At 43.3% G+C, this 20,271-nt stretch overlaps 2 protein-coding genes across 4 annotated transcripts in view; both read right to left on the bottom strand.

The window, feature by feature from the left end:
- Positions 1-11,658, bottom strand: part of sec31b (SEC31 homolog B, COPII coat complex component) — a 29,125-nt gene extending 17,467 nt beyond the window's left edge. For 2 of the 3 annotated variants that reach the window (XM_033984326.2, XM_055229691.1), the window contains exons 1-9: positions 11,528-11,658; positions 9,913-10,020; positions 6,955-7,078; positions 4,861-5,074; positions 4,644-4,739; positions 3,977-4,117; positions 3,301-3,443; positions 3,020-3,119; positions 2,201-2,362 (exon numbers count right to left, since the gene is read on the bottom strand). In XM_033984326.2, the coding sequence (XP_033840217.1) occupies positions 2,201-2,362; positions 3,020-3,119; positions 3,301-3,443; positions 3,977-4,117; positions 4,644-4,739; positions 4,861-5,074; positions 6,955-7,078; positions 9,913-9,991 (1,059 nt within the window). In that variant the 5' untranslated portion in view covers positions 9,992-10,020; positions 11,528-11,658. Of the gene's footprint in view, positions 1-2,200; positions 2,363-3,019; positions 3,120-3,300; positions 3,444-3,976; positions 4,118-4,643; positions 4,740-4,860; positions 5,075-6,954; positions 7,079-8,550; positions 8,573-9,912; positions 10,021-11,527 lie in introns of those variants that run through there. The other variant, XM_055229692.1, reaches the window with a different exon arrangement.
- An 807-nt stretch (positions 11,659-12,465) lies between these two features.
- Positions 12,466-19,433, bottom strand: ndufb8 (NADH:ubiquinone oxidoreductase subunit B8). The gene is made up of 5 exons (XM_033984395.2): positions 19,316-19,433; positions 16,799-16,925; positions 14,944-15,043; positions 14,420-14,575; positions 12,466-13,106 (listed from the first exon to the last, which is right to left on the bottom strand). The coding sequence occupies exons 1-5, from the start codon at positions 19,404-19,406 to the stop codon at positions 13,014-13,016; spliced, it is 567 nt and encodes a 188-aa protein (XP_033840286.2). The 5' UTR covers positions 19,407-19,433; the 3' UTR covers positions 12,466-13,013.
- Between the last annotated feature and the right edge of the window lie 838 nt (positions 19,434-20,271).

Below are 20,271 nucleotides of genomic sequence, written 5' to 3' on the forward strand. Positions count from 1 at the left end.
CAGGAGATTTAAAGACTCAAAGGACGAGGAGATCTGTGGAGGAGCGAGGAGAAAACATGAGATTTAAAGACTCAAAGGACGAGGAGATCTACGGAGGAGCGAGGAGAAAACACACACGAGATTTAAAGACTCAAAGGACGAGGAGATCTGTGGAGGAGCGAGGAGAAAATATGAGAATTAAAGACTCAAAGGACGAGGAGATCTGCGGAGGAGCGAGGAGAAAATATGAGAATTAAAGACTCAAAGGACGAGGAGATCTGCGGAGGAGCGAGGAGAAAATATGAGAATTAAAGACTCAAAGGACGAGGAGATCTGCGGAGGAGCGAGGAGAAAACACACGAGATTTAAAGACTCAAAGGACGAGGAGAAAACACACGAGATTTAAAGACTCAAAGGACGAGGAGATCTGTGGAGGAGCGAGGAGAAAACACACGAGATTTAAAGACTCAAAGGACGAGGAGATCTGCGGAGGAGCGAGGAGAAAACACAGGAGATTTAAAGACTCAAAGGATGAGGAGATCTGCGGAGGAGCGAGGAGAACACATGAGATTTAAAGACTCAAAGGACGAGGAGATCTGTGGAGGAGCGAGGAGAAAACACACACGAGATTTAAAGACTCAAAGGACGAGGAGATCTGCGGAGGAACGAGGAGAAAACACACGAGATTTAAAGACTCAAAGGACGAGGAGATCTGTGGAGGAGCGAGGAGAAAACACAGGAGATTTAAAGACTCAAAGGACGAGGAGATCTGCGGAGGAGCGAGGAGAAAACGCACACGAGATTTAAAGACTCAAAGGACGAGGAGATCTGTGGAGGAGCGAGGAGAACACATGAGATTTAAAGACTCAAAGGACGAGGAGATCTGCGGAGGAGCGAGGAGAAAACGCACACGAGATTTAAAGACTCAAAGGACGAGGAGATCTGTGGAGGAGCGAGGAGAACACATGAGATTTAAAGACTCAAAGGACGAGGAGATCTTCAGAGGAGCAAGGAGAACACATGAGATTTAAAGACTCAAAGGACGAGGAGATCTGTGGAGGAGCGAGGAGAACACAGGAGGTTTAAAGACTCAAAGGATGAGGAGATCTGCGGAGGAGCGAGGAGAAAACACAGGAGATTTAAAGACTCAAAGGACAAGGAGATCTGTGGAGGAGCGAGGAGAAAACACAGGAGATTTAAAGACTCAAAGGACAAGGAGATCTGCAGAGGAGCGAGGAGAACACACACATGAGATTTAAAGACTCAAAGGACGAGGAGATCTGCGGAGGAGCGAGGAGAAAACACACGAGATTTAAAGACTCAAAGGACGAGGAGATCTGCGGAGGAGCGAGGAGAAAATATGAGAATTAAAGACTCAAAGGACGAGGAGATCTGTGGAGGAGCGAGGAGAACACATGAGATTTAAAGACTCAAAGGACGAGGAGATCTGTGGAGGAGCGAGGAGAAAACACAGGAGATTTAAAGACTCAAAGGACGAGGAGATCTGCGGAGGAGCGAGGAGAAAATATGAGAATTAAAGACTCAAAGGACGAGGAGATCTGTGGAGGAGCGAGGAGAACACATGAGATTTAAAGACTCAAAGGACGAGGAGATCTGTGGAGGAGCGAGGAGAAAACACAGGAGATTTAAAGACTCAAAGGACAAGGAGATCTGTGGAGGAGCGAGGAGAAAACACAGGAGATTTAAAGACTCAAAGGACAAGGAGATCTGCAGAGGAGCGAGGAGAACACACACATGAGATTTAAAGACTCAAAGGACGAGGAGATCTGTGGAGGAGCGAGGAGAAAACACAGGAGATTTAAAGACTCAAAGGACAAGGAGATCTGCAGAGGAGCGAGGAGAACACACACATGAGATTTAAAGACTCAAAGGACAAGGAGATCTGCGGAGGAGCGAGGAGAAAACACACGAGATTTAAAGACTCAAAGGACGAGGAGATCTGCGGAGGAGCGAGGAGAAAATATGAGAATTAAAGACTCAAAGGACGAGGAGATCTGTGGAGGAGCGAGGAGAACACATGAGATTTAAAGACTCAAAGGACGAGGAGATCTGTGGAGGAGCGAGGAGAAAACACACACGAGATTTAAAGACTCAAAGGACGAGGAGATCTGTGGAGGAGCGAGGAGAAAACACACAGGAGATTTAAAGAGGAGGAGGTATTTTACATCTCTGTGGTATTAAAGAGGGCGTTGTGCGTTACCTTGTGGACGGTGCTGTGCCGTTGGGGGGTCAGGCTGCCGCCCATCACTGAGTAAACGGAGATCATCCCGTCGAACGAGGCCGTGGACAGAAGAGACGGGTTCCTCGGGCACCACTGGACGTCAAAGCACCACTGGTTTATGGTCGGAAGCTCATAGATCACCTACAGCGGAAAGAAAACGGGTTAGACTGAGGCTTTTACATGACGCAGACGGGACGAGACGAGACGGGACGAGACGGGACGAGACGGGACGAGACGGGACGAGACGGGACGAGACGGGACGAGACGAGACGGGAACGGGCTCCACGACCACGAGATGCCATTTTCAAATAATTTACAATAATCGGATCATTTCACAGTTCTGGTCACATAGCGGTTCAGTTGTTTTTATGAGTTGATGTAGTTAAAAAAAATGACAAAAGTAGGTCATTTTCATCGTAGGTTTTTAAATGCCTGAACACGACCACCTTTCATTCTGGTCTTAAATGTTCGTATTAACCCTCTACATGATCCTGGGGTTTTTATTTCACTTTTGTATCTGTAAATCAAGATATGAACATTAATAACAGACAAATCAGGCGTCTTCTTTTTTTTAGTTTACATCTTATTGTTTCTCGATCTTCTTTAACCAACTTCAGAACTTATTATTTGTGTCAATATTGGTCCTGTCACTGCGAGATAAAAACCGGGGTTTAAAGAGTTTAAAGCGTTTTCTGTTGTAACCGTATCAAACGTAAAGACGGAGGATTAAATCTTTTTTCCCCCGTGTGTCTCGTCCCGTTTTGGTTCATATTTTCGCGGTTACTCTGAGTTTCTTACCTCTCCAGTGTTGGGGTTCCAGCAGAGGATACGATTGTCTTTGGCGCTGCTGAGGAGGAGCTCTGGATCGGCCTGGCTCCAGGATATGGACAGAATACCCCTGAAACATTAAACACACACGGAAGTAAAGAAAATGATAATCCTCAGTGTTGTCATGGCAGCGGGTTTGAGCCCATGTCCTTTTGTTTCACTTTTGTTATTTTCCATAACTTAAATATTATTAACTATAAGCTCAAAAGAGAGAGACAGAAGTCCTGGAGGTGTTCAGGTTAGACCTGTACCTGGTGTGGTTCTCCAGCACTTTTAAAGGGGAGGTTGCAAATCTCAGGTCCCACATCTGAATCACGGGGAGCCTGTCGTCCTCTGAGGCCAACACGAGCTGAGTGGCCACGTCCGGGTGCCACAGCATCCCTGAGCAGTGCATCTGCACACACACACACACACACACACATTAAACAGTTCAATATTTAATACCGTCTATACTGTACTTGAAGTTTCTCTGTAGACAGTTTCATCACAGTCAACGCTACAGATGCCACAGCCGCCGTGGGGCAGACACACAGATGTGGCTGCCATTCTGCACCAATGCTTATTCAAGAAAAGAGTTTGTGAAAAGGACGAGAGACGAACCTCTGTAATAAGATACATATAAAGGTACAAATAGTTCATCATAAACTTGGAGACGTTTTGGAGCTGGAGCCTCAAAGTGAAACTTTGTGTTTGTTCACAACCAAAACTGTAAACAAAACCTTTTAGTGTGATCATAAATGAGTTCTGAAGACGCTGCACTGGTACCCTGCGGTTACACACAGACTCTTACCCCGTTGCCGTGGTTACACACTCTCACCCTGTTGCCGTGGTTACACACTCATCCCGCTGCCGTGGTTACACACTCTCACCCCGTTGCCGCGGTTACAGACACACTCTCACCCCGTTGCCGCGGTTACACACTCTCACCCTGTTGCTGTGGTCGCTGATCTTTATAATGGGCTCGTTCTTCCTCAGGTCCCAGACCACGGCCTTCCCGCTGGGACTGGCGGAGGCCAGGATGTGCTGCACCTGTCTGTTCCAGGAGATCACGCTCACGTCCTCCGCGGGCTGCACAAACACACAGGAGCTTTAGGACAGAGCGGTGACCGTGGGACGTCCCGCGGGACACGTCACACGTCAAACACACACATTCATCTTTAACGTGCTGCTGCTGTGAAAGCGTGAGTTTTGTTTGGGATCAGTGCAGTTTGAATGTGCCGTGTGTGTTTATGGTGACGTTTATCAGACGTTTTATTAACTCTGACACGTCTGCACTTTTACACGGGTGATAAAAACAACAAACTTCAGGTAAAGTGATGGTTCTTTTCCCGCCGCCGCCCGAACCCGTTTAAATTATATCTGAAAAATGTATTACTACAAACAAAATACTGCCCGTTGAACTTTACTACAGACCATTTGAACACACTCAGAAGACTATTATGACACAAACAGTTGAGTATTTAGAGTAGTATAACTGTAGTATAACTGTAGTATAACTGTAGTATAACTGTAGTATAACTGTAGTATAACTGTAGTATAACTGTAGTATAACTGTAGTATAACTGTAGTAGGTCAAACGCTCCATTAAACTGACCTGTGTCTTGGCTCCGGGCGTCATGGGGCTGCTGAAGTTGTTCAAATCCCAAATGTAGATTTCTGAATCATTTGCTCCAGACGCGAGGAGGTTATTCTGTGAACACACATCTGTTTTTACGCCGCTGAATGATATTTATTATTTTAAAAAAACACACAATACTGACTCCTCCCCCACAGGAGAAGGCTGATGATGTCTGATGACGTTTATACTTTACCTGAAAAGGGTTGAAGTCGAGCGCTCGGACCGGCCCGGTGTGTTTGTTGGACGATCCCACCTCGGCGTCGGAAGCGTCGGGAGCGTCGGGAGCGGAGGAGACGATGGCCTCGGGTTTATAAATGGAGACGGTCCCGTTCTCCGAGCCGGCCACGAGTCTGCCCCCTGAACCGTCCTCACCGAGGCCAAAGTTCACCCACACCAGACTGTGCAACCTGCAGAAACTACACGCTTAGACGATTCTTCTAACGCGGTTTATTAGCTTGGATCTGTTATATTGTGATTTTAACGTCTTTCTTATTCTGTAAATAATTAAGCTGTCCCTCGCTGTATCGCGGTTCACCCTTCGCCGTTTCATTTTGAATCAATATCTCGACATTTACACACTTTTATGAAATACTTTTACTTTTGACTCTTGAGTACTTAAACAGTTTTTTTCATGTGATACTTTTACTTAAGTAGCAAAACTTTGGTGAAGCGTAACAAACAAACAAACAAACTTTCATCGTTTAAATGATGGTGAAGATGTGAACAGGTCCAACAGTATTTCACGAGCTGCAGTGGTGTTTTATTTAAGCAGACAGTGTAACTCTAGAGAGGAAACACAAGTGTTTTCAGACGTAAAGACACTTTGACACGGTGTCAGTGTAAAATGACTCTGGATTTTGGACGGGCTTCTGTCACTGCTGCTTCATGTGTATTTGTATTTTTCTCCACAAACCGAGACTTAAACTATGATAAACATTTGAAGGGAGGAGTGAACTACACTGAAACTAACACACCTGTTTGTTTAGGTGTGTCTCTCCTCGCCTGCCCTCTCTCCCCTCCCTCCTTCCTCCCTCCTCGCCCTCTGCCTGTTTTTCCGCCTCCTCTCTGCACGTTTTCCGCCTCCTCTCTGCACGTTTTCCGCCTCCTCTCTGCACGTTTTCCGCCTCCTCTCTGCACGTTTTCCGCCTCCTCTCTGCACGTTTTCCGCCTCCTCTCTGCACGTTTTCCGCCTCCTCTCTGCACGTTTTCCGCCTCCTCTCTGCACGTTTTCCGCCTCCTCTCTGCACGTTTTCCGCCTCCTCTCTGCACGTTTTCCGCCTCCTCTCTGCACGTTTTCCGCCTCCTCTCTGCACGTTTTCCGCCTCCTCTCTGCACGTTTTCCGCCTCCTCTCTGCACGTTTTCCGCCTCCTCTCTGCACGTTTTCCGCCTCCTCTCTGCACGTTTTCCGCCTCCTCTCTGCACGTTTTCCGCCTCCTCTCTGCACGTTTTCCGCCTCCTCTCTGCACGTTTTCCGCCTCCTCTCTGCACGTTTTCCGCCTCCTCTCTGCACGTTTTCCGCCTCCTCTCTGCACGTTTTCCGCCTCCTCTCTGCACGTTTTCCGCCTCCTCTCTGCACGTTTTCCGCCTCCTCTCTGCACGTTTTCCGCCTCCTCTCTGCACGTTTTCCGCCTCCTCTCTGCACGTTTTCCGCCTCCTCTCTGCACGTTTTCCGCCTCCTCTCTGCACGTTTTCCGCCTCCTCTCTGCACGTTTTCCGCCTCCTCTCTGCACGTTTTCCGCCTCCTCTCTGCACGTTTTCCGCCTCCTCTCTGCACGTTTTCCGCCTCCTCTCTGCACGTTTTCCGCCTCCTCTCTGCACGTTTTCCGCCTCCTCTCTGCACGTTTTCCGCCTCCTCTCTGCACGTTTTCCGCCTCCTCTCTGCACGTTTTCCGCCTCCTCTCTGCACGTTTTCCGCCTCCTCTCTGCACGTTTTCCGCCTCCTCTCTGCACGTTTTCCGCCTCCTCTCTGCACGTTTTCCGCCTCCTCTCTGCACGTTTTCCGCCTCCCCTCTGCACGTTTTCCGCTCCCCTCTGCACGTTTTCCGCTCCCCTCTGCACGTTTTCCGCTCCCCTCTGCACGTTTTCCGCTCCCCTCTGCACGTTTTCCGCTCCCCTCTGCACGTTTTCCGCTCCTCTCTGCCCGTTTTTTGCGTCTCCAATATAAATATTTAGCCCAGGTACAATCCCACCAAGCCAAATCAGAATTAAAAAAACATGAAACTGTCTTATGCACGTCCAAACCTCATTAATTACACAGTTGTAAAGTTGAACAGAATCCATTTTTACCTGTTGGTCGTGGGCACAGAGCCTTTGAGCTCCATGTCCAGTGAAGGGTCAGAGAAATCCAGCTCAAAGATCTCCAGAGCGGCCGTGGTGTTGAACGAGGCGTCCAGCTGCTGAGCCGAAGTGCCTGGGACAAAGAACAAGACAGAGTAATGTTTTAAACTCAAGTTGTGTTTTTTTTGTTGACATGTGTGTAAAAAAACACAGCTGTATGTGGAACTAAGCTACGCAACAGCGCCCTCTGCCTGTCAGATCCTCTCAGTTTAAGACGAGGCTGAAAACACACCGCTCCTCCCTGGTATTTAATAGTAGACAGACGGGATATGTTGGTGTTTTGCTGTTCTTGTCCTATAAATCCTGTTTTCTGTATATTTGTCCGTTTCTTTCAGCGGAAGTTGTTCCAAATCGCTAGAAATAAACTAGTTATGTAACCACACACGCAGACTGAGACAAGGTGATACTGACAAACATTAAGATCCTGGTACTTTTCATTATCCTGATGAGTTAATATTTCCGCAAGCTGTGAGAAATGTGCAAAAAGGCGCCTTTAAATGGTCTGGATCAGGTATAAATACGGGACGAAAAGCAAAAAGAACAAACTGAATCCAAATGTCTAAAACTGTACAACTGTAGAAGATGTTTTTGATGTTCACCCACAGCGTTCAAATGGGGTGAATTTACAGCTGAGTTCATATTTGGAAATACACCTAAAAACAACAGTGATCCACAAGAGACGATCACGGAGAAGTCACTTTTCTGCACATTCTGGTGTTTATATAAAATGTCTCATGAACGATTATGGTCGAGACTTTTTTAAGTTATTATTTGATAGTTTTTGCATTTTCAAAACCACAATTTTGACATGATCGTTTTCAAATACATCTCCCACCTCTGTCCAACACCTACACAAACCAGTTCTTTTTCTTTCCAAACCTCACTCGGTGAACTAGAGCTCACAAAATCAAAGTGCAAACTGATTTCTTGGGGAAAAGAGGAACTTGCTTTCATAATTTCTTACTTCTGCTCTTACTCCCAGCACTGCTAACACTACGGTCACACGGTCGTAGCTAGAGGCGTGTCCTGTGCACGCTGGACGTTGCCACGGTAACGCGGCTGCAAACAGAGGCACGACGCCATCGGCTTTTTTTGTTCAGTGTGATGTGGTGAAAATCTGTACCTGTGTGCGCACGCAGCCTTTTCACTGGACCATGACCTTTCTGGTGCTGAGCTCTTACTTTCTTATTTATTACTTTGCCTGGAATTTTCTGCTGTATTATTGTCCATCTGCCATTCACAGTCCCAGTTTAATCCCGGTTTAATCATGGTTTAGTCCCAGTTTAAGGGACTGTGTGTCTGTGTGTCTCTCTCTCTGTGTCTCTCTCTCTGTGTCTCTCTCTCTGTGTCTCTCTCTCTGTGTGTCTCTCTCTGTGTGTCTCTCTCTCTGTGTGTCTCTCTCTCTGTGTGTCTCTCTCTCTGTGTGTCTCTCTCTCTGTGTGTCTCTCTCTCTGTGTGTCTCTCTCTCTGTGTGTCTCTCTCTCTGTGTGTGTCTCTCTCTGTGTGTGTGTCTCTCTCTGTGTGTCTCTCTCTGTGTGTCTGTACCCAGGGCCAGGTGAATGGGGTGGTGTCCTGTGTCTCTGTGTGTCTCTGTGTGTCTCTGTGTGTCTCTGTGTGTCTCTGTGTGTCTCTGTGTGTCTCTGTGTGTCTCTGTGTGTCTCTGTGTGTCTCTGTGTGTCTCTGTGTGTCTCTGTGTGTCTCTGTGTGTCTCTGTCTCTGTGTGTCTCTCTCTCTGTGTGTCTCTCTCTCTGTGTGTCTCTCTCTCTGTGTGTCTCTCTCTCTGTGTGTCTCTCTCTCTGTGTGTCTCTCTCTCTGTGTGTCTCTCTCTCTGTGTGTGTCTCTCTCTGTGTGTGTGTCTCTCTCTGTGTGTCTCTCTCTGTGTGTCTGTACCCAGGGCCAGGTGAATGGGGTGGTGTCCTGTGTCTCTGTGTGTCTCTGTGTGTCTCTGTGTGTCTCTGTGTGTCTCTGTGTGTCTCTGTGTGTCTCTGTGTGTCTCTGTGTGTCTCTGTGTGTCTCTGTGTGTCTCTGTGTGTCTCTGTGTGTCTCTGTCTCTGTGTGTCTCTGTCTCTGTGTGTCTCTGTCTCTGTGTGTCTCTGTCTCTGTGTGTCTCTGTACCCAGGGCCAGGTGCATGGGGTGGTGTCCTGTGTCTCTCTGTCTCTCTCTGTCTCTCTGTGTCTCTGTGTGTCTCTGTCTCTGTGTGTCTCTCTCTCGCTGTGTCTCTGTACCCAGGGCCAGGTGAATGGGGTGGTGTCCTGTGTCTCTGTGTGTCTCTGTGTGTCTCTGTGTGTCTCTGTGTGTCTCTCTGTGTCTCTCTGTGTCTCTCTGTGTCTCTCTGTGTCTCTCTGTGTCTCTGTGTGTCTCTGTGTGTCTCTCTGTGTGTCTCTCTGTGTCTCTCTGTGTCTCTCTGTGTCTCTCTGTGTCTCTCTGTGTCTCTCTGTGTCTCTCTGTGTCTCTGTCTCTGTACCCAGGGCCAGGTGAATGGGGTGGTGTCTCTGTGTGTCTCTGTGTGTCTCTGTGTGTCTCTGTGTGTCTCTGTGTGTCTCTGTGTGTCTCTCTCTGTGTGTCTCTGTGTGTCTCTCTCTGTGTGTCTCTGTGTGTCTCTCTCTGTGTGTCTCTGTGTCTCTGTACCCAGGGCCAGGTGAACGGGGTGGTGTCCTGTGTCTCTCTGTCTCTCTGTGTCTCTCTGTGTCTCTCTGTGTCTCTCTGTGTCTCTGTGTGTCTCTGTGTGTCTCTGTCTCTCTCTCTCTGTCTCTGTGTGTCTGTACCCAGGGCCAGGTGAATGGGGTGGTGTCCTGTGTCTCTGTGTGTCTCTGTGTGTCTCTGTGTGTCTCTGTGTGTCTCTGTGTGTCTCTGTGTGTCTCTGTGTGTCTCTGTGTGTCTCTGTGTGTCTCTGTGTGTCTCTGTACCCAGGGCCAGGTGAATGGGGTGGTGTCCTGCAGGACTCCAGGCCTGGTGAGCCGTCCTCTGAATCTCCTTCAGCCTCATCTTCCTCTGCAGACGAACGTTTACGAATCCTGGACAAACAAACCAAACGTGTGGAAAGAATGAGAGCGACAGTCGACAGATCAACATAAAACACATAAAACACATTTAAATACAGTGAAACAACTACATAAAACACATTTAAATACAGTGAAACAACTACGATGTTCCCTTAAAATATACTACAATATTTATCACTTATTATTACTTTATAAAAATAAAATCTATAACCACAAGTTCGAGACCAAACATATGACACAACAATCACAAATGTCAGCTCAATTTAAATTTGTCTAAAAAAATGACTTTCAATATTCCCTGAACATAAACAATAGATTTAAAATACAAAAATAATGTTAAACAATCACATTTTTATACAGCGCTTTTTCTGTTGGAGCTGGAATCGCGGCATCGAAACCTGCGGCTCACTGAATCTGACGCTCTACTAAAAGTCTGACCTCTGCTCCAAACCACGAGCTTTTCCCAGACCGAGGACTGGCTGTAGACCTCACAATCAAAAACACAATTAGACACGAGTCAAAACGCACAACTCTACAGCAAAAATAAAACCCTTTACACTCACAGTTTTGTTTAACGTGGTAACTGTACGTAATAGCACAAGTGTAAATATGTTTCTTTATCCTTTATTTGTCAGGGACCATGAACAAAATCATGAATCTTACAAAAGAAAAGACTATCAGCTCGTCAATAACATCGTCTAATATCGAATCTAATCTGTCGATATCTAATCTATCGATATTTAATTCATCTGCTAAATTCTGTCAGTGTTTGGAAAGAGGATAAATATAAGACAAAGCACGTTTTTGTTTTTGTAAAGGTGGGATTAAAAATAAAGATGTAGGCGTGTGATGAGACAAAATAAAGACGTGTGATGACACAAAATAAAGCTGCAGATGTGTCTCACATGTGTAAAGAGACAAAATAAAGCTGCAGATGTGTCTCACATGTGTAAAGAGACAAAATAAAGCTGCAGATGTGTCTCACATGTGTAATGAGACAAAATAAAGCTGCAGATGTGTCTCACATGTGTAATGAGACACAGTTTGACCACAGTGGAAATGGGCGGTGCCACATCACATTTATGCACTTTATTCCACTCATGTTCAACCATAACAGTCTCAAAATCACTTCAAACTAACCCCGCTGCTAATACACACTTGATTTAACTGTGTAATTTAATGCTCAGGGCTTTGACTGAAAACATTAGCATTTAGCAAACATAGCTGCATGTGTTTTACCCTTTTAAACTTACATTTTTAAACACTACCAAAGCCCAAGGGCGACCACAACGCCACGTATTTACTGCCAACATTATCCAGCTTTTTAAAACACCCGGACTGATAATATTGATGAAGTACAAGTTATTTTTTCATAAAGAAATTCTGCCAACTGAGCCGCTGTTCGCCGTTAGCATCCAGCACCGGTCACCACCCAGGCGCGACTTTTCTCCAAATGTTTAAACATAACAAGGTGATTAAAAACACGTCTGACTTCAGAAACACGTTAAATCAAACTTACGGTAAGTGTTGATCACAATTACACGAGTCACATCCAAAAAACAGCGCGGATTTCCCCGTTAGACTCGCGTTAGCTTTAGCCACGGGCTCAGTCCGGCCAAAGTGCTGTCGTGTTGTCACTGCGCTACGGAGGCTCCGCGCGGACAAAACTCAAACAAAAAACTCACAGCGACACCGCGACCTCAGCTCAACTCTGCCCGGGCAAGTTAGAGAAAAGAATCAGATAAATAAATAGATAATTAGATAAATAGATACATCAGTACATAGATAATAATGATAATAATAATAGTGATAATAATAATAATAATAATACTAAGAGTGATGATGATGATAATAATAATGATAATAATAATAGTGATGATGATGATAATAATAATAGTAATAATAATAATAGTGATGATAACAATAATAATAGTGATGATGATGATGATAATAACAATAATAATAGTGATGATGATAATAATAATAGTGATGATGATAATAATACTGATGATGATAATAATAATAGTGATGATAATAAATAATAATAATAGTGATGATAATAGTAATAGTGATGATGATAATAGTGATAATGATAATAGTAATAATGATGATAATAATAATAGTGATGATGATAATAATAGTGATGATGATAATAATAATAATAATAGTGATGATAATAATAATAATAATAGTGATTATAATAATAATAATAGTAATAATAATAGTGATGATAATAATAATAATAGTGATGATGTCAGCTCAACTTTGACTGTGCAAGTTATGGGGGAAAAAAATCTGATAAATCAGAAAATTAAGATAAATCAGATCAAATTAATAAATAATAATAAATAAATAAAATTAAAATAATAGATGGATAAATAGATGTAAATAGAGAGATGTAATAAGAAATGGCCAAGTCTAATTTCCAAAGCTTATTATTTTATTATTGAACAGTTTGCACGTGTAATGAACTTTAAAGTTTTCTAAGTAGAACGTAGATGTATTAAAATAAACAGAGCAGTGGCATCTACTTTCCAAAGCTCGGGTCATTAAACAGTTTGCATTATTATTAGTATTTTGAAAGTTTATAAACATATTTCAGGCTCAGCTGCTTAGGGGCCCCGAGGACAGCAGAGTTTAAGATGTGTACAGCTGTACTTTACTCTTTTATTCAATACTCCACTTTTTACCTTCATTTGGAACATTGTGATATTTCCACGTGTCGCCTGTGCAGAGTCTGTCCAGTTCACACGTCGTTATGTAACTGCACAAGTTACACAAATAAAACCTCCTTTTTAAAAACTGTGAAAAACACAAACCTGGGACCACATTTGTAAATAAACGTTTGTGTTTTTTGGATCTGCTCTTAAAAGTCAAAGTGCAACAAGACTTAAAAACGCCGACAATCCCAAGGTCAAATCTTTCCAAAAACACAGAAAATGATGTATTGTCACATAAGGATTTATTGAACACAAATATGTACAGACGAGACGGGAGTGAAACGCTCAGATCTCGTAGTTTTTCGCCTCCTCTGGCTCCTTCTCGGGGTCTCCTCCTTTCTCCAGGTACAGGTCATTGTACGGGAACTGTTTAGGGCCCTGCCACGAAAACAAAACTCACATTAGACTAGATTAGATTAGATTAAACTGTTAATGTGGAACATGTCACGAGGAAGAATTGAAAATCTGATTCTAACAGAGACAAAAACCACGAATCATTAAGTCGACACTAAAAATAAAAAAAAACACTGGAGGAAAATAACCTCAATCTGTTTATACTGGTGTGTCTAAACCAGGACTAAACCAGGACTAAACCAGGACTACACCAGGACTACACCAGATCTACACCAGGTCTAAACCAGGTCTAAACCAGGACTAAACCAGGACTAAACCAGGACTACACCGGGTCTACACCGGGACTAAACCGGGACTAAACCGGGACTACACCGGGACTACACCAGGATGACACCAGGACTACACCAGGACTGAACCAGATCTAAACTAGGTCTAAACCAGGTCTAAACCAGGACTAAACCAGGACTAAACCAGGACTACACCGGGACTAAACCGGGACTACACCGGGACTACACCAGGACTACACCAGGACTACACCAGGACTACACCAGGACTAAACCGGGTCTAAATTAGGACTAAACTGGGTCTAAACCAGGACTAAACCAGGACTAAACCAGGACTACACCAGGACTACACCAGGACTAAACCGGGTCTAAACTAGGACTAAACCAGGCCTAAACTGGGTCTAAACCAGGATTACACCGGGACTACACCGGGACTAAACCGGGACTAAACCGGGTCTAAACCGGGTCTAAACCGGGACTAAACCAGGTCTAAACCAGGTCTAAACCAGGTCTAAACCAGGTCTAAACCAGGTCTAAACCAGGTCTAAACCAGGTCTAAACCAGGTCTAAACCCAGTCCTGTTTAAAATTAAAATGATCAGTATTTTATTTGAACTTCAGTTTAAATAAAGTTTATTTGATCAGGATCATTATTAACACAATTACATCAAACTAAAACAACAGCTTTAAATAAGACTCAAAATCACTTTAAAGCTACAGTACGTGACTTTCTGGAGGTGGCTCGTCACCTGCATGGAGGTTTCCATGGAGATATAAAGTTAAACTCTGGAACATTCTCAATGGAGATAAATTGGTTTTGTGTCATACTGTGACTTTTTTTAGCCAAAGGAACAACATCTCCATGGAAACAAGCAGCAGCCCCTCCCCCAGGTCTAACACAAGTCAGGTTTGTGGAGATGCGAGCGCCTCACAGTCAGGACACACGCTTTTCTTTTTCAGAGCAATAAACAGAACAAATATGAAACAAAAAACATGGTTTTATTTGTCAGAAAAGTGACATATTGTGGCTTTAATCAAACACCGGGTCACTCACCACAGGCTGATACGACGGGAACTTCTGCCCCACGTAGAACATGAAGAGCATGAACCCGATGAAGCCGAAGAGCTGCCTGCACATGGACGCCCAGGGCACGACGGTGGGAGACGTGTCCACGCGGTTACGGATGTACATGTCAAAGTGCCAGTGCATCTGAAACGACAACCCACATTTACCAGGAAGAAACGGCTCTGTAGGGTCCTGCTGCTGAAACTCAACCGTCCTGCTGCTGAAACTCAACCGTCCTGCTGCTGCTGAAACTCAACCGTCCTGCTGCTGCTGAAACTCAACCGTCCTGCTGCTGAAACTCAACCGTCCTGCTGCTGCTGAAACTCAACCGTCCTGCTGCTGCTGAAACTCAACCGTCCTGCTGCTGCTGAAACTCAACCGTCCTGCTGCTGCTGAAACTCAACGGTCCTGCTGACGTCACGCTCGGCCCGCGGCGACGTCACACTCGTCACACACGTCTGTGGTGTAAACAGCTCAAAGCGTTCACTCCACAGATCCTTCTGGTTCCTCACCGGTTCTCCCCAGTTCCTCCTCAGGTCCGGATGGTCCCACTGATACCACGGGTCTCTCTCGTGCTGAGATCTGTCCGGCAGCATCGGATAATCACCATAACTGTGGAAAAAAACACCAGTTATTCAAACCTGTTGATCTCAAACCGCACCCTTTGGAGTTCAACTGTTTTACTCATGTTTTTGTGCTTCTTTGGATCATAACTGAATCTAAACACACGAGTTTATTTAAACCTGTCGACCAGGTGTGTGTGCGTCTCAGACTGTGACCTGTCCCACAGCGGGACACGGCGCCCTCTGCACTTTGACCATTTGTTTTATTCACAAATTCACATTTTTAGAACCGCCTTACCCACTGTTTCGTCTCATTTTCGAGCTGCTACAGTCTCACTTTTCACCCCGTTTTGTCGAGATGCAGCTGCTTCTGTTCTGATACCGATGTCGATACTTTGGCTTAAAGAATCGATGATCCCCGATATCAACGATACCAGAGACCGACAGTATGACTTATTTCATTTAAACACAAACGGCATTTGGGAAACAATGATCCCAAATGTGTTTTATAAGAGTTTTATCAGAACAGAACTAATTAAATATAATATAGAGTGTTTTTTGAGTGGCTTGGATCTCGTCTTTCACCTCGTAAACATCAGAAAAACACCTGATGTCACGTCACTTCATATTCTCCATTAACTACAGAACAACTTTGATAAAATACACATCCAATATTACACAGTGTTTGTGGTCAATCGTCTTATTACAGCTCATCAAGGCAGAGGAGTTTTAGGAGTTACACAGAGAGTTTAAGAGCCAATCAGGAGCGAGGATGTTGAAGGTAACGCCCCTTAGCAACGCTGTCAATCAAACCTGTTGCTAACGCTAGAGAGAAGGCGCCTGATTTGTCTGTTATTAATGTTCATATCTTGATTTATGGACAAAATAGTGAAATATAAAAATCAGAGCTCCATCGATACGTGTTTTTTTTCCATGGCCGATACTGATTGTTTAGAATTCAGAGGAACCAATGGACGATAAGATCTTCCGATATTTTTGGGGCGATTTAAATTTTTCTCCCCAAATTATATCATTTAAATGAGCTCCAAACTTTTTTTTTAACCACTAACCTTCAGCAGAGCAGTGTAGTCCTGTTTAGTGCAGTTATTTCCTTCATATTCAAGTGTAAATATAAAGTTTTGTGTGTATTTTTTAAGCAGCAGATCAACCAAAACAAAGTATCAGACTGTGCTGGAGATTTAAGACCGATAGCCCATGTGTGGAAAAGGTCAAATATCGGCCCGATACTTTAACCAAACGATATATCAGTCCATCTCTAATCAATTTTAACCAAGAAAACCATTAAACACGGGGCATTAGTGAAGTACAGATCTGAAATGTGACGCTCTCAGACAGAAGAGAGTTTCTCCTGTTTATTACATTTTTTTATTTCGCCGTGAAATCTACAAAAGTTCAATTCACAAATGTGGAACCTGATCATTTCTATTGTGACTAGAGCCCAGAAGTCGCTGCGTTATTGGCCTGTAAAATGTTGTGACTTCATCTGAAAAACGGCAACATCTAAAACTCTGCGTTTTTTTTTTTTGAAGTACCACCATTTCCTCCACAAACAAGAAAAACATCTCCTGTCCTATTCTGCGTAAAAACGTCTAGATCTGCACAAACATGTTCTGAAATGTGACTCTTGTGTTAATATTTCAGTTAATATTTCAGTCTTTTTCTCAGTTTTTCCTTTTATTAAAACATACATTGCATTTCTAATCACAAAGCCCGTCTGAAAAATGTGCTGTTATTCTTATATCTGCTACATTTATAACGTGTTTACTGCACGCGCCGCTCTTACCCCTCGCCCTTGTTCGGATACGGCTCGTAGTCCTCCACTCTCATGTTGTATTTCTTGGCAGCCGCGGCTCTCTCCTCTGGGGTCTGGGGGTACGGACCCGGGAGTGCGCCCTTTGCCGGCCCAGAGGCTGCGACATAAAAGGTTAGAAACACAAAACAACTTATTAGATCAGAACTTCTCGAGCTGCAGCCGATTGTGACTCGGTGGATGAAGTACTCAATTTTGTTACTGAAGTAAAAGTACAGACAGCGGAGTAAAAGTATCATACAAATCTACTTAAGTAAAAGTATTAGAACGGCTCAGTCTCAATATCGTCTCAAACGGTTCGACGTGTCTGAGGGGAAACACTGACCTCTAGTGGACAAATTTAACCATTGCAAACAGCACACACCCCGTGATTTGAGAACCTGAAACCCCATTTTCTATTTTATTTTCAGTCATAAATAGTATATATTCTATTTTGAACATTTAAAAAAGAAATACAACTATTTAATAAAAACATGTGATATATAAATTGAAGTTTTTCCACACATGAGGCTTTAGTCGACATCTTCTTTGGCTCAACAACGACGATCAATTGGAAAAAAATACTCTCACATGGAACGGAGGATGCCGTATACAAAGATATTTTTGATTAGGATACTGTATTTTATGTGATTCCCAGTATTTTAAGGCGTCCTCGCGTCTTTTTTCCACTCGTAGACGCCATCGAAAATGAAACAAATGCCCAAAGTCGCCAAAATCCGCACTAACGTCACACAATACTCCTCACTACACGACGTTTTTAACACATATCGGTGCATCTTTTATCCTGTAGCAGTTTAGCGCTGGTCAAACCACAGAAGTGAGGGGAACATTCGAACATTCCGGAGCAATTTGTTTCAGAAAGAACGAGACGTGCTCTGGAGCTCCGCCTCATTCGCCCATCACTACTAAAAAGTCAAAGTATTTCACAGATTTTGAGTCTTACAAAGCTTCAAATGTGGCGATTGTGATAAATATTTAAGCTGAAACAATTGATATCTGTACTTTACTTAAGTATAGTACTAGTATTTATCGCACTTCAAAATGTCTTATCGAGACGGGCCTGGGTCTGATCACAGTTTCTCAGTAATAGAGGAGTCTGGCCTCCACAGAATAAACGAGCGGAGCAAAAAGTGGGTAAAGAAAATGATACTTGAAGCACGTAGTATCATGAATGTACAGAGTCAAGTGCAATATAGACGTAGATATAGAACATAAACCAAATAATAAAGCAGAACTTTCCCCAAAAAGTCTTCCAAATGAACGATATTGTTTAAAAATATAAACTGCAATAAATTAACAACAGAATGCAACACTGAAGCAGTCGATTGACCCCCAAAAATGATTGTCCGATGTGTCCTGAACGTGATGCAGCGGATGAAGTGCAGATACAGAAGTGAAAAAAAGTTACTCAATTAGAGATAAAAGTCACATGAAAAAATGCACTTAAGTAAATGTATTTAAGTACCTGTTTAAAAAAAGTATTTCACACAAGTGTTCATTTGTAAACGTGGTAAAAAAAAAAGTAAAAATGACAGATATTTCGGTCACAGTAACAATACGAATCCACGTCTTATTTTTTCTTATGAATTTTGTGTATTTATTTTTGTTTTGCTCAAAGTCGAAGCTTAAACTCAGGATGTTTCCACGGACATGGTAAAAAAAAACAACCTCAAATCGTGTGAAAAGTACTTTTTACTTTTCAGTCCTGTTCAAAAACATAATGGAGTAGAAAGTACAGATACCAAGAATACAAATATCCACTGTAAAATCTGCCTAAGTAGAATTTTTAGGTATCTGTACTTTACTACTTGTACTTTTCCGATATAGTTGTAAGTTGATATAGTATTTATTGTGAGGTAAATATATTTAATCTGTAATCAGTGTGTTTCTCTGTCAGTAGAGGCTTATGTGTATTATTCACACTAAAAACATTGTAAATAATAAAATCATTCAAATATGTCTGACTTTTAACCCTCTACTTCACTTTGTTCACAGGATGGGCAGGATTACACAATTAAACTCTACATTCATTTAATTTTAAAATACTGCTGACATGACTGATCATTTTAGAGAATTTGACACCACGTAAACCATGTAAACTTGGACTTTTCTGCGCACAAACACTAAATAAACATGTTTCTGTGTTTGATTATCTGCAGCAGCGTGTGTAGGTCAGGGCACATCTGTGAAATAAAACTTAAAAAAAACAACAAAAAACAATGTCATTGGCTGGATTTACTGACAGTTTACAAAATAAACTTGTGTAATGTTAAGCTGACATTAAATCCATTGTATTTCGCTGGAAGGTTTTACTTTATCTTAGTTGTTAAATGAATCACAAACCAGAGCCAAAGTGAACCTGAGCTAACAGAGGCTAATGCTAACACGTCAAGGTTACCGCGTTTACAGGCTCTAAACACAAAAACCCGGATGTTCTTTTATAAAAACATGAAACAGCACAATCCCCCAAAAGGCTGAGAATGTACCGACCCGCTCTGCATCCCGACAGAACCGCGCTCAGACCGGATCCTTTGGTTTTTGTGATCGCCTGGGCCCATTTTCTGAAGCCGACGGCAGCCATGTTTACACCGGACTGACACGCACTGCGCATGCGCCGCGTCTTCAGTTTGCGTTTGTGCGCCCCCTAGAGTTTGAATAAAGAAACACAACACTACAAATACAAATACAACTACGAATACAAATACAAATACAAATACAAATACAAATACAACTACGAATACAAATACAAATACAAATACAAATACAAATACAAATACACTTTAATCTTTACTACCAAAACATTATAACCACAAATAAACCAGGACAGAACCAGGACTAAACCAGGACTAAACCAGGACTAAACCAGGTCTAAACCAGAACTAAACCAGGACTAAACCAGGACTAAACCAGGTCTAAACCAGAACTAAACCAGGACTAAACCAGGACTAAACCAGGACTAAACCAGCACTAAACCAGGTCTAAACCAGGACTAAACCAGGACTGAACCAGGACTAAACCAGGACTAAACCAGGTCTAAACCAGAACTAAACCAGGACTAAACCAGGACTAAACCAGGACTAAACCAGGTCTAAACCAGAACTAAACCAGGACTAAACCAAGACTAAACCAGCACTAAACCAGGACTAAACCAGGACTAAACCAGGTCTAAACCAGAACTAAACCAGGACTAAACCAGGACTAAACCAGGTCTAAACCAGAACTAAACCAGGACTAAACCAGGACTAAACCAGGACTAAACCAGCACTAAACCAGGTCTAAACCAGGACTAAACCAGGACTGAACCAGGACTAAACCAGGACTAAACCAGGTCTAAACCAGAACTAAACCAGGACTAAACCAGGACTAAACCAGGACTAAACCAGGTCTAAACCAGAACTAAACCAGGACTAAACCAAGACTAAACCAGCACTAAACCAGGACTAAAC

The sequence above is a fragment of the Periophthalmus magnuspinnatus genome, chromosome 19 (assembly GCF_009829125.3).
Source record: "Periophthalmus magnuspinnatus isolate fPerMag1 chromosome 19, fPerMag1.2.pri, whole genome shotgun sequence".
In the NCBI taxonomy this organism is placed as follows: domain Eukaryota; kingdom Metazoa; phylum Chordata; class Actinopteri; order Gobiiformes; family Gobiidae; genus Periophthalmus; species Periophthalmus magnuspinnatus.

What these genes read in the sequence shown, in the direction of transcription:
- ndufb8 (XM_033984395.2), bottom strand. Translation starts at nt 19,406, where the DNA reads ATGGCTGCCGTCGGCTTCAGAAAATGGGCCCAGGCGATCACAAAAACC. An exon ending in TCTGTCGGGATGCAGAGCGG is followed by an intron (nt 16,926 to 19,315) that starts GTCGGTACATTC and finishes TTTATGTCGCAG; the next exon opens with CCTCTGGGCCGGCAAAGGGC. An exon ending in TCCCGTCGTATCAGCCTGTG is followed by an intron (nt 13,107 to 14,419) that starts GTGAGTGACCCG and finishes TTTTCGTGGCAG; the next exon opens with GGCCCTAAACAGTTCCCGTA.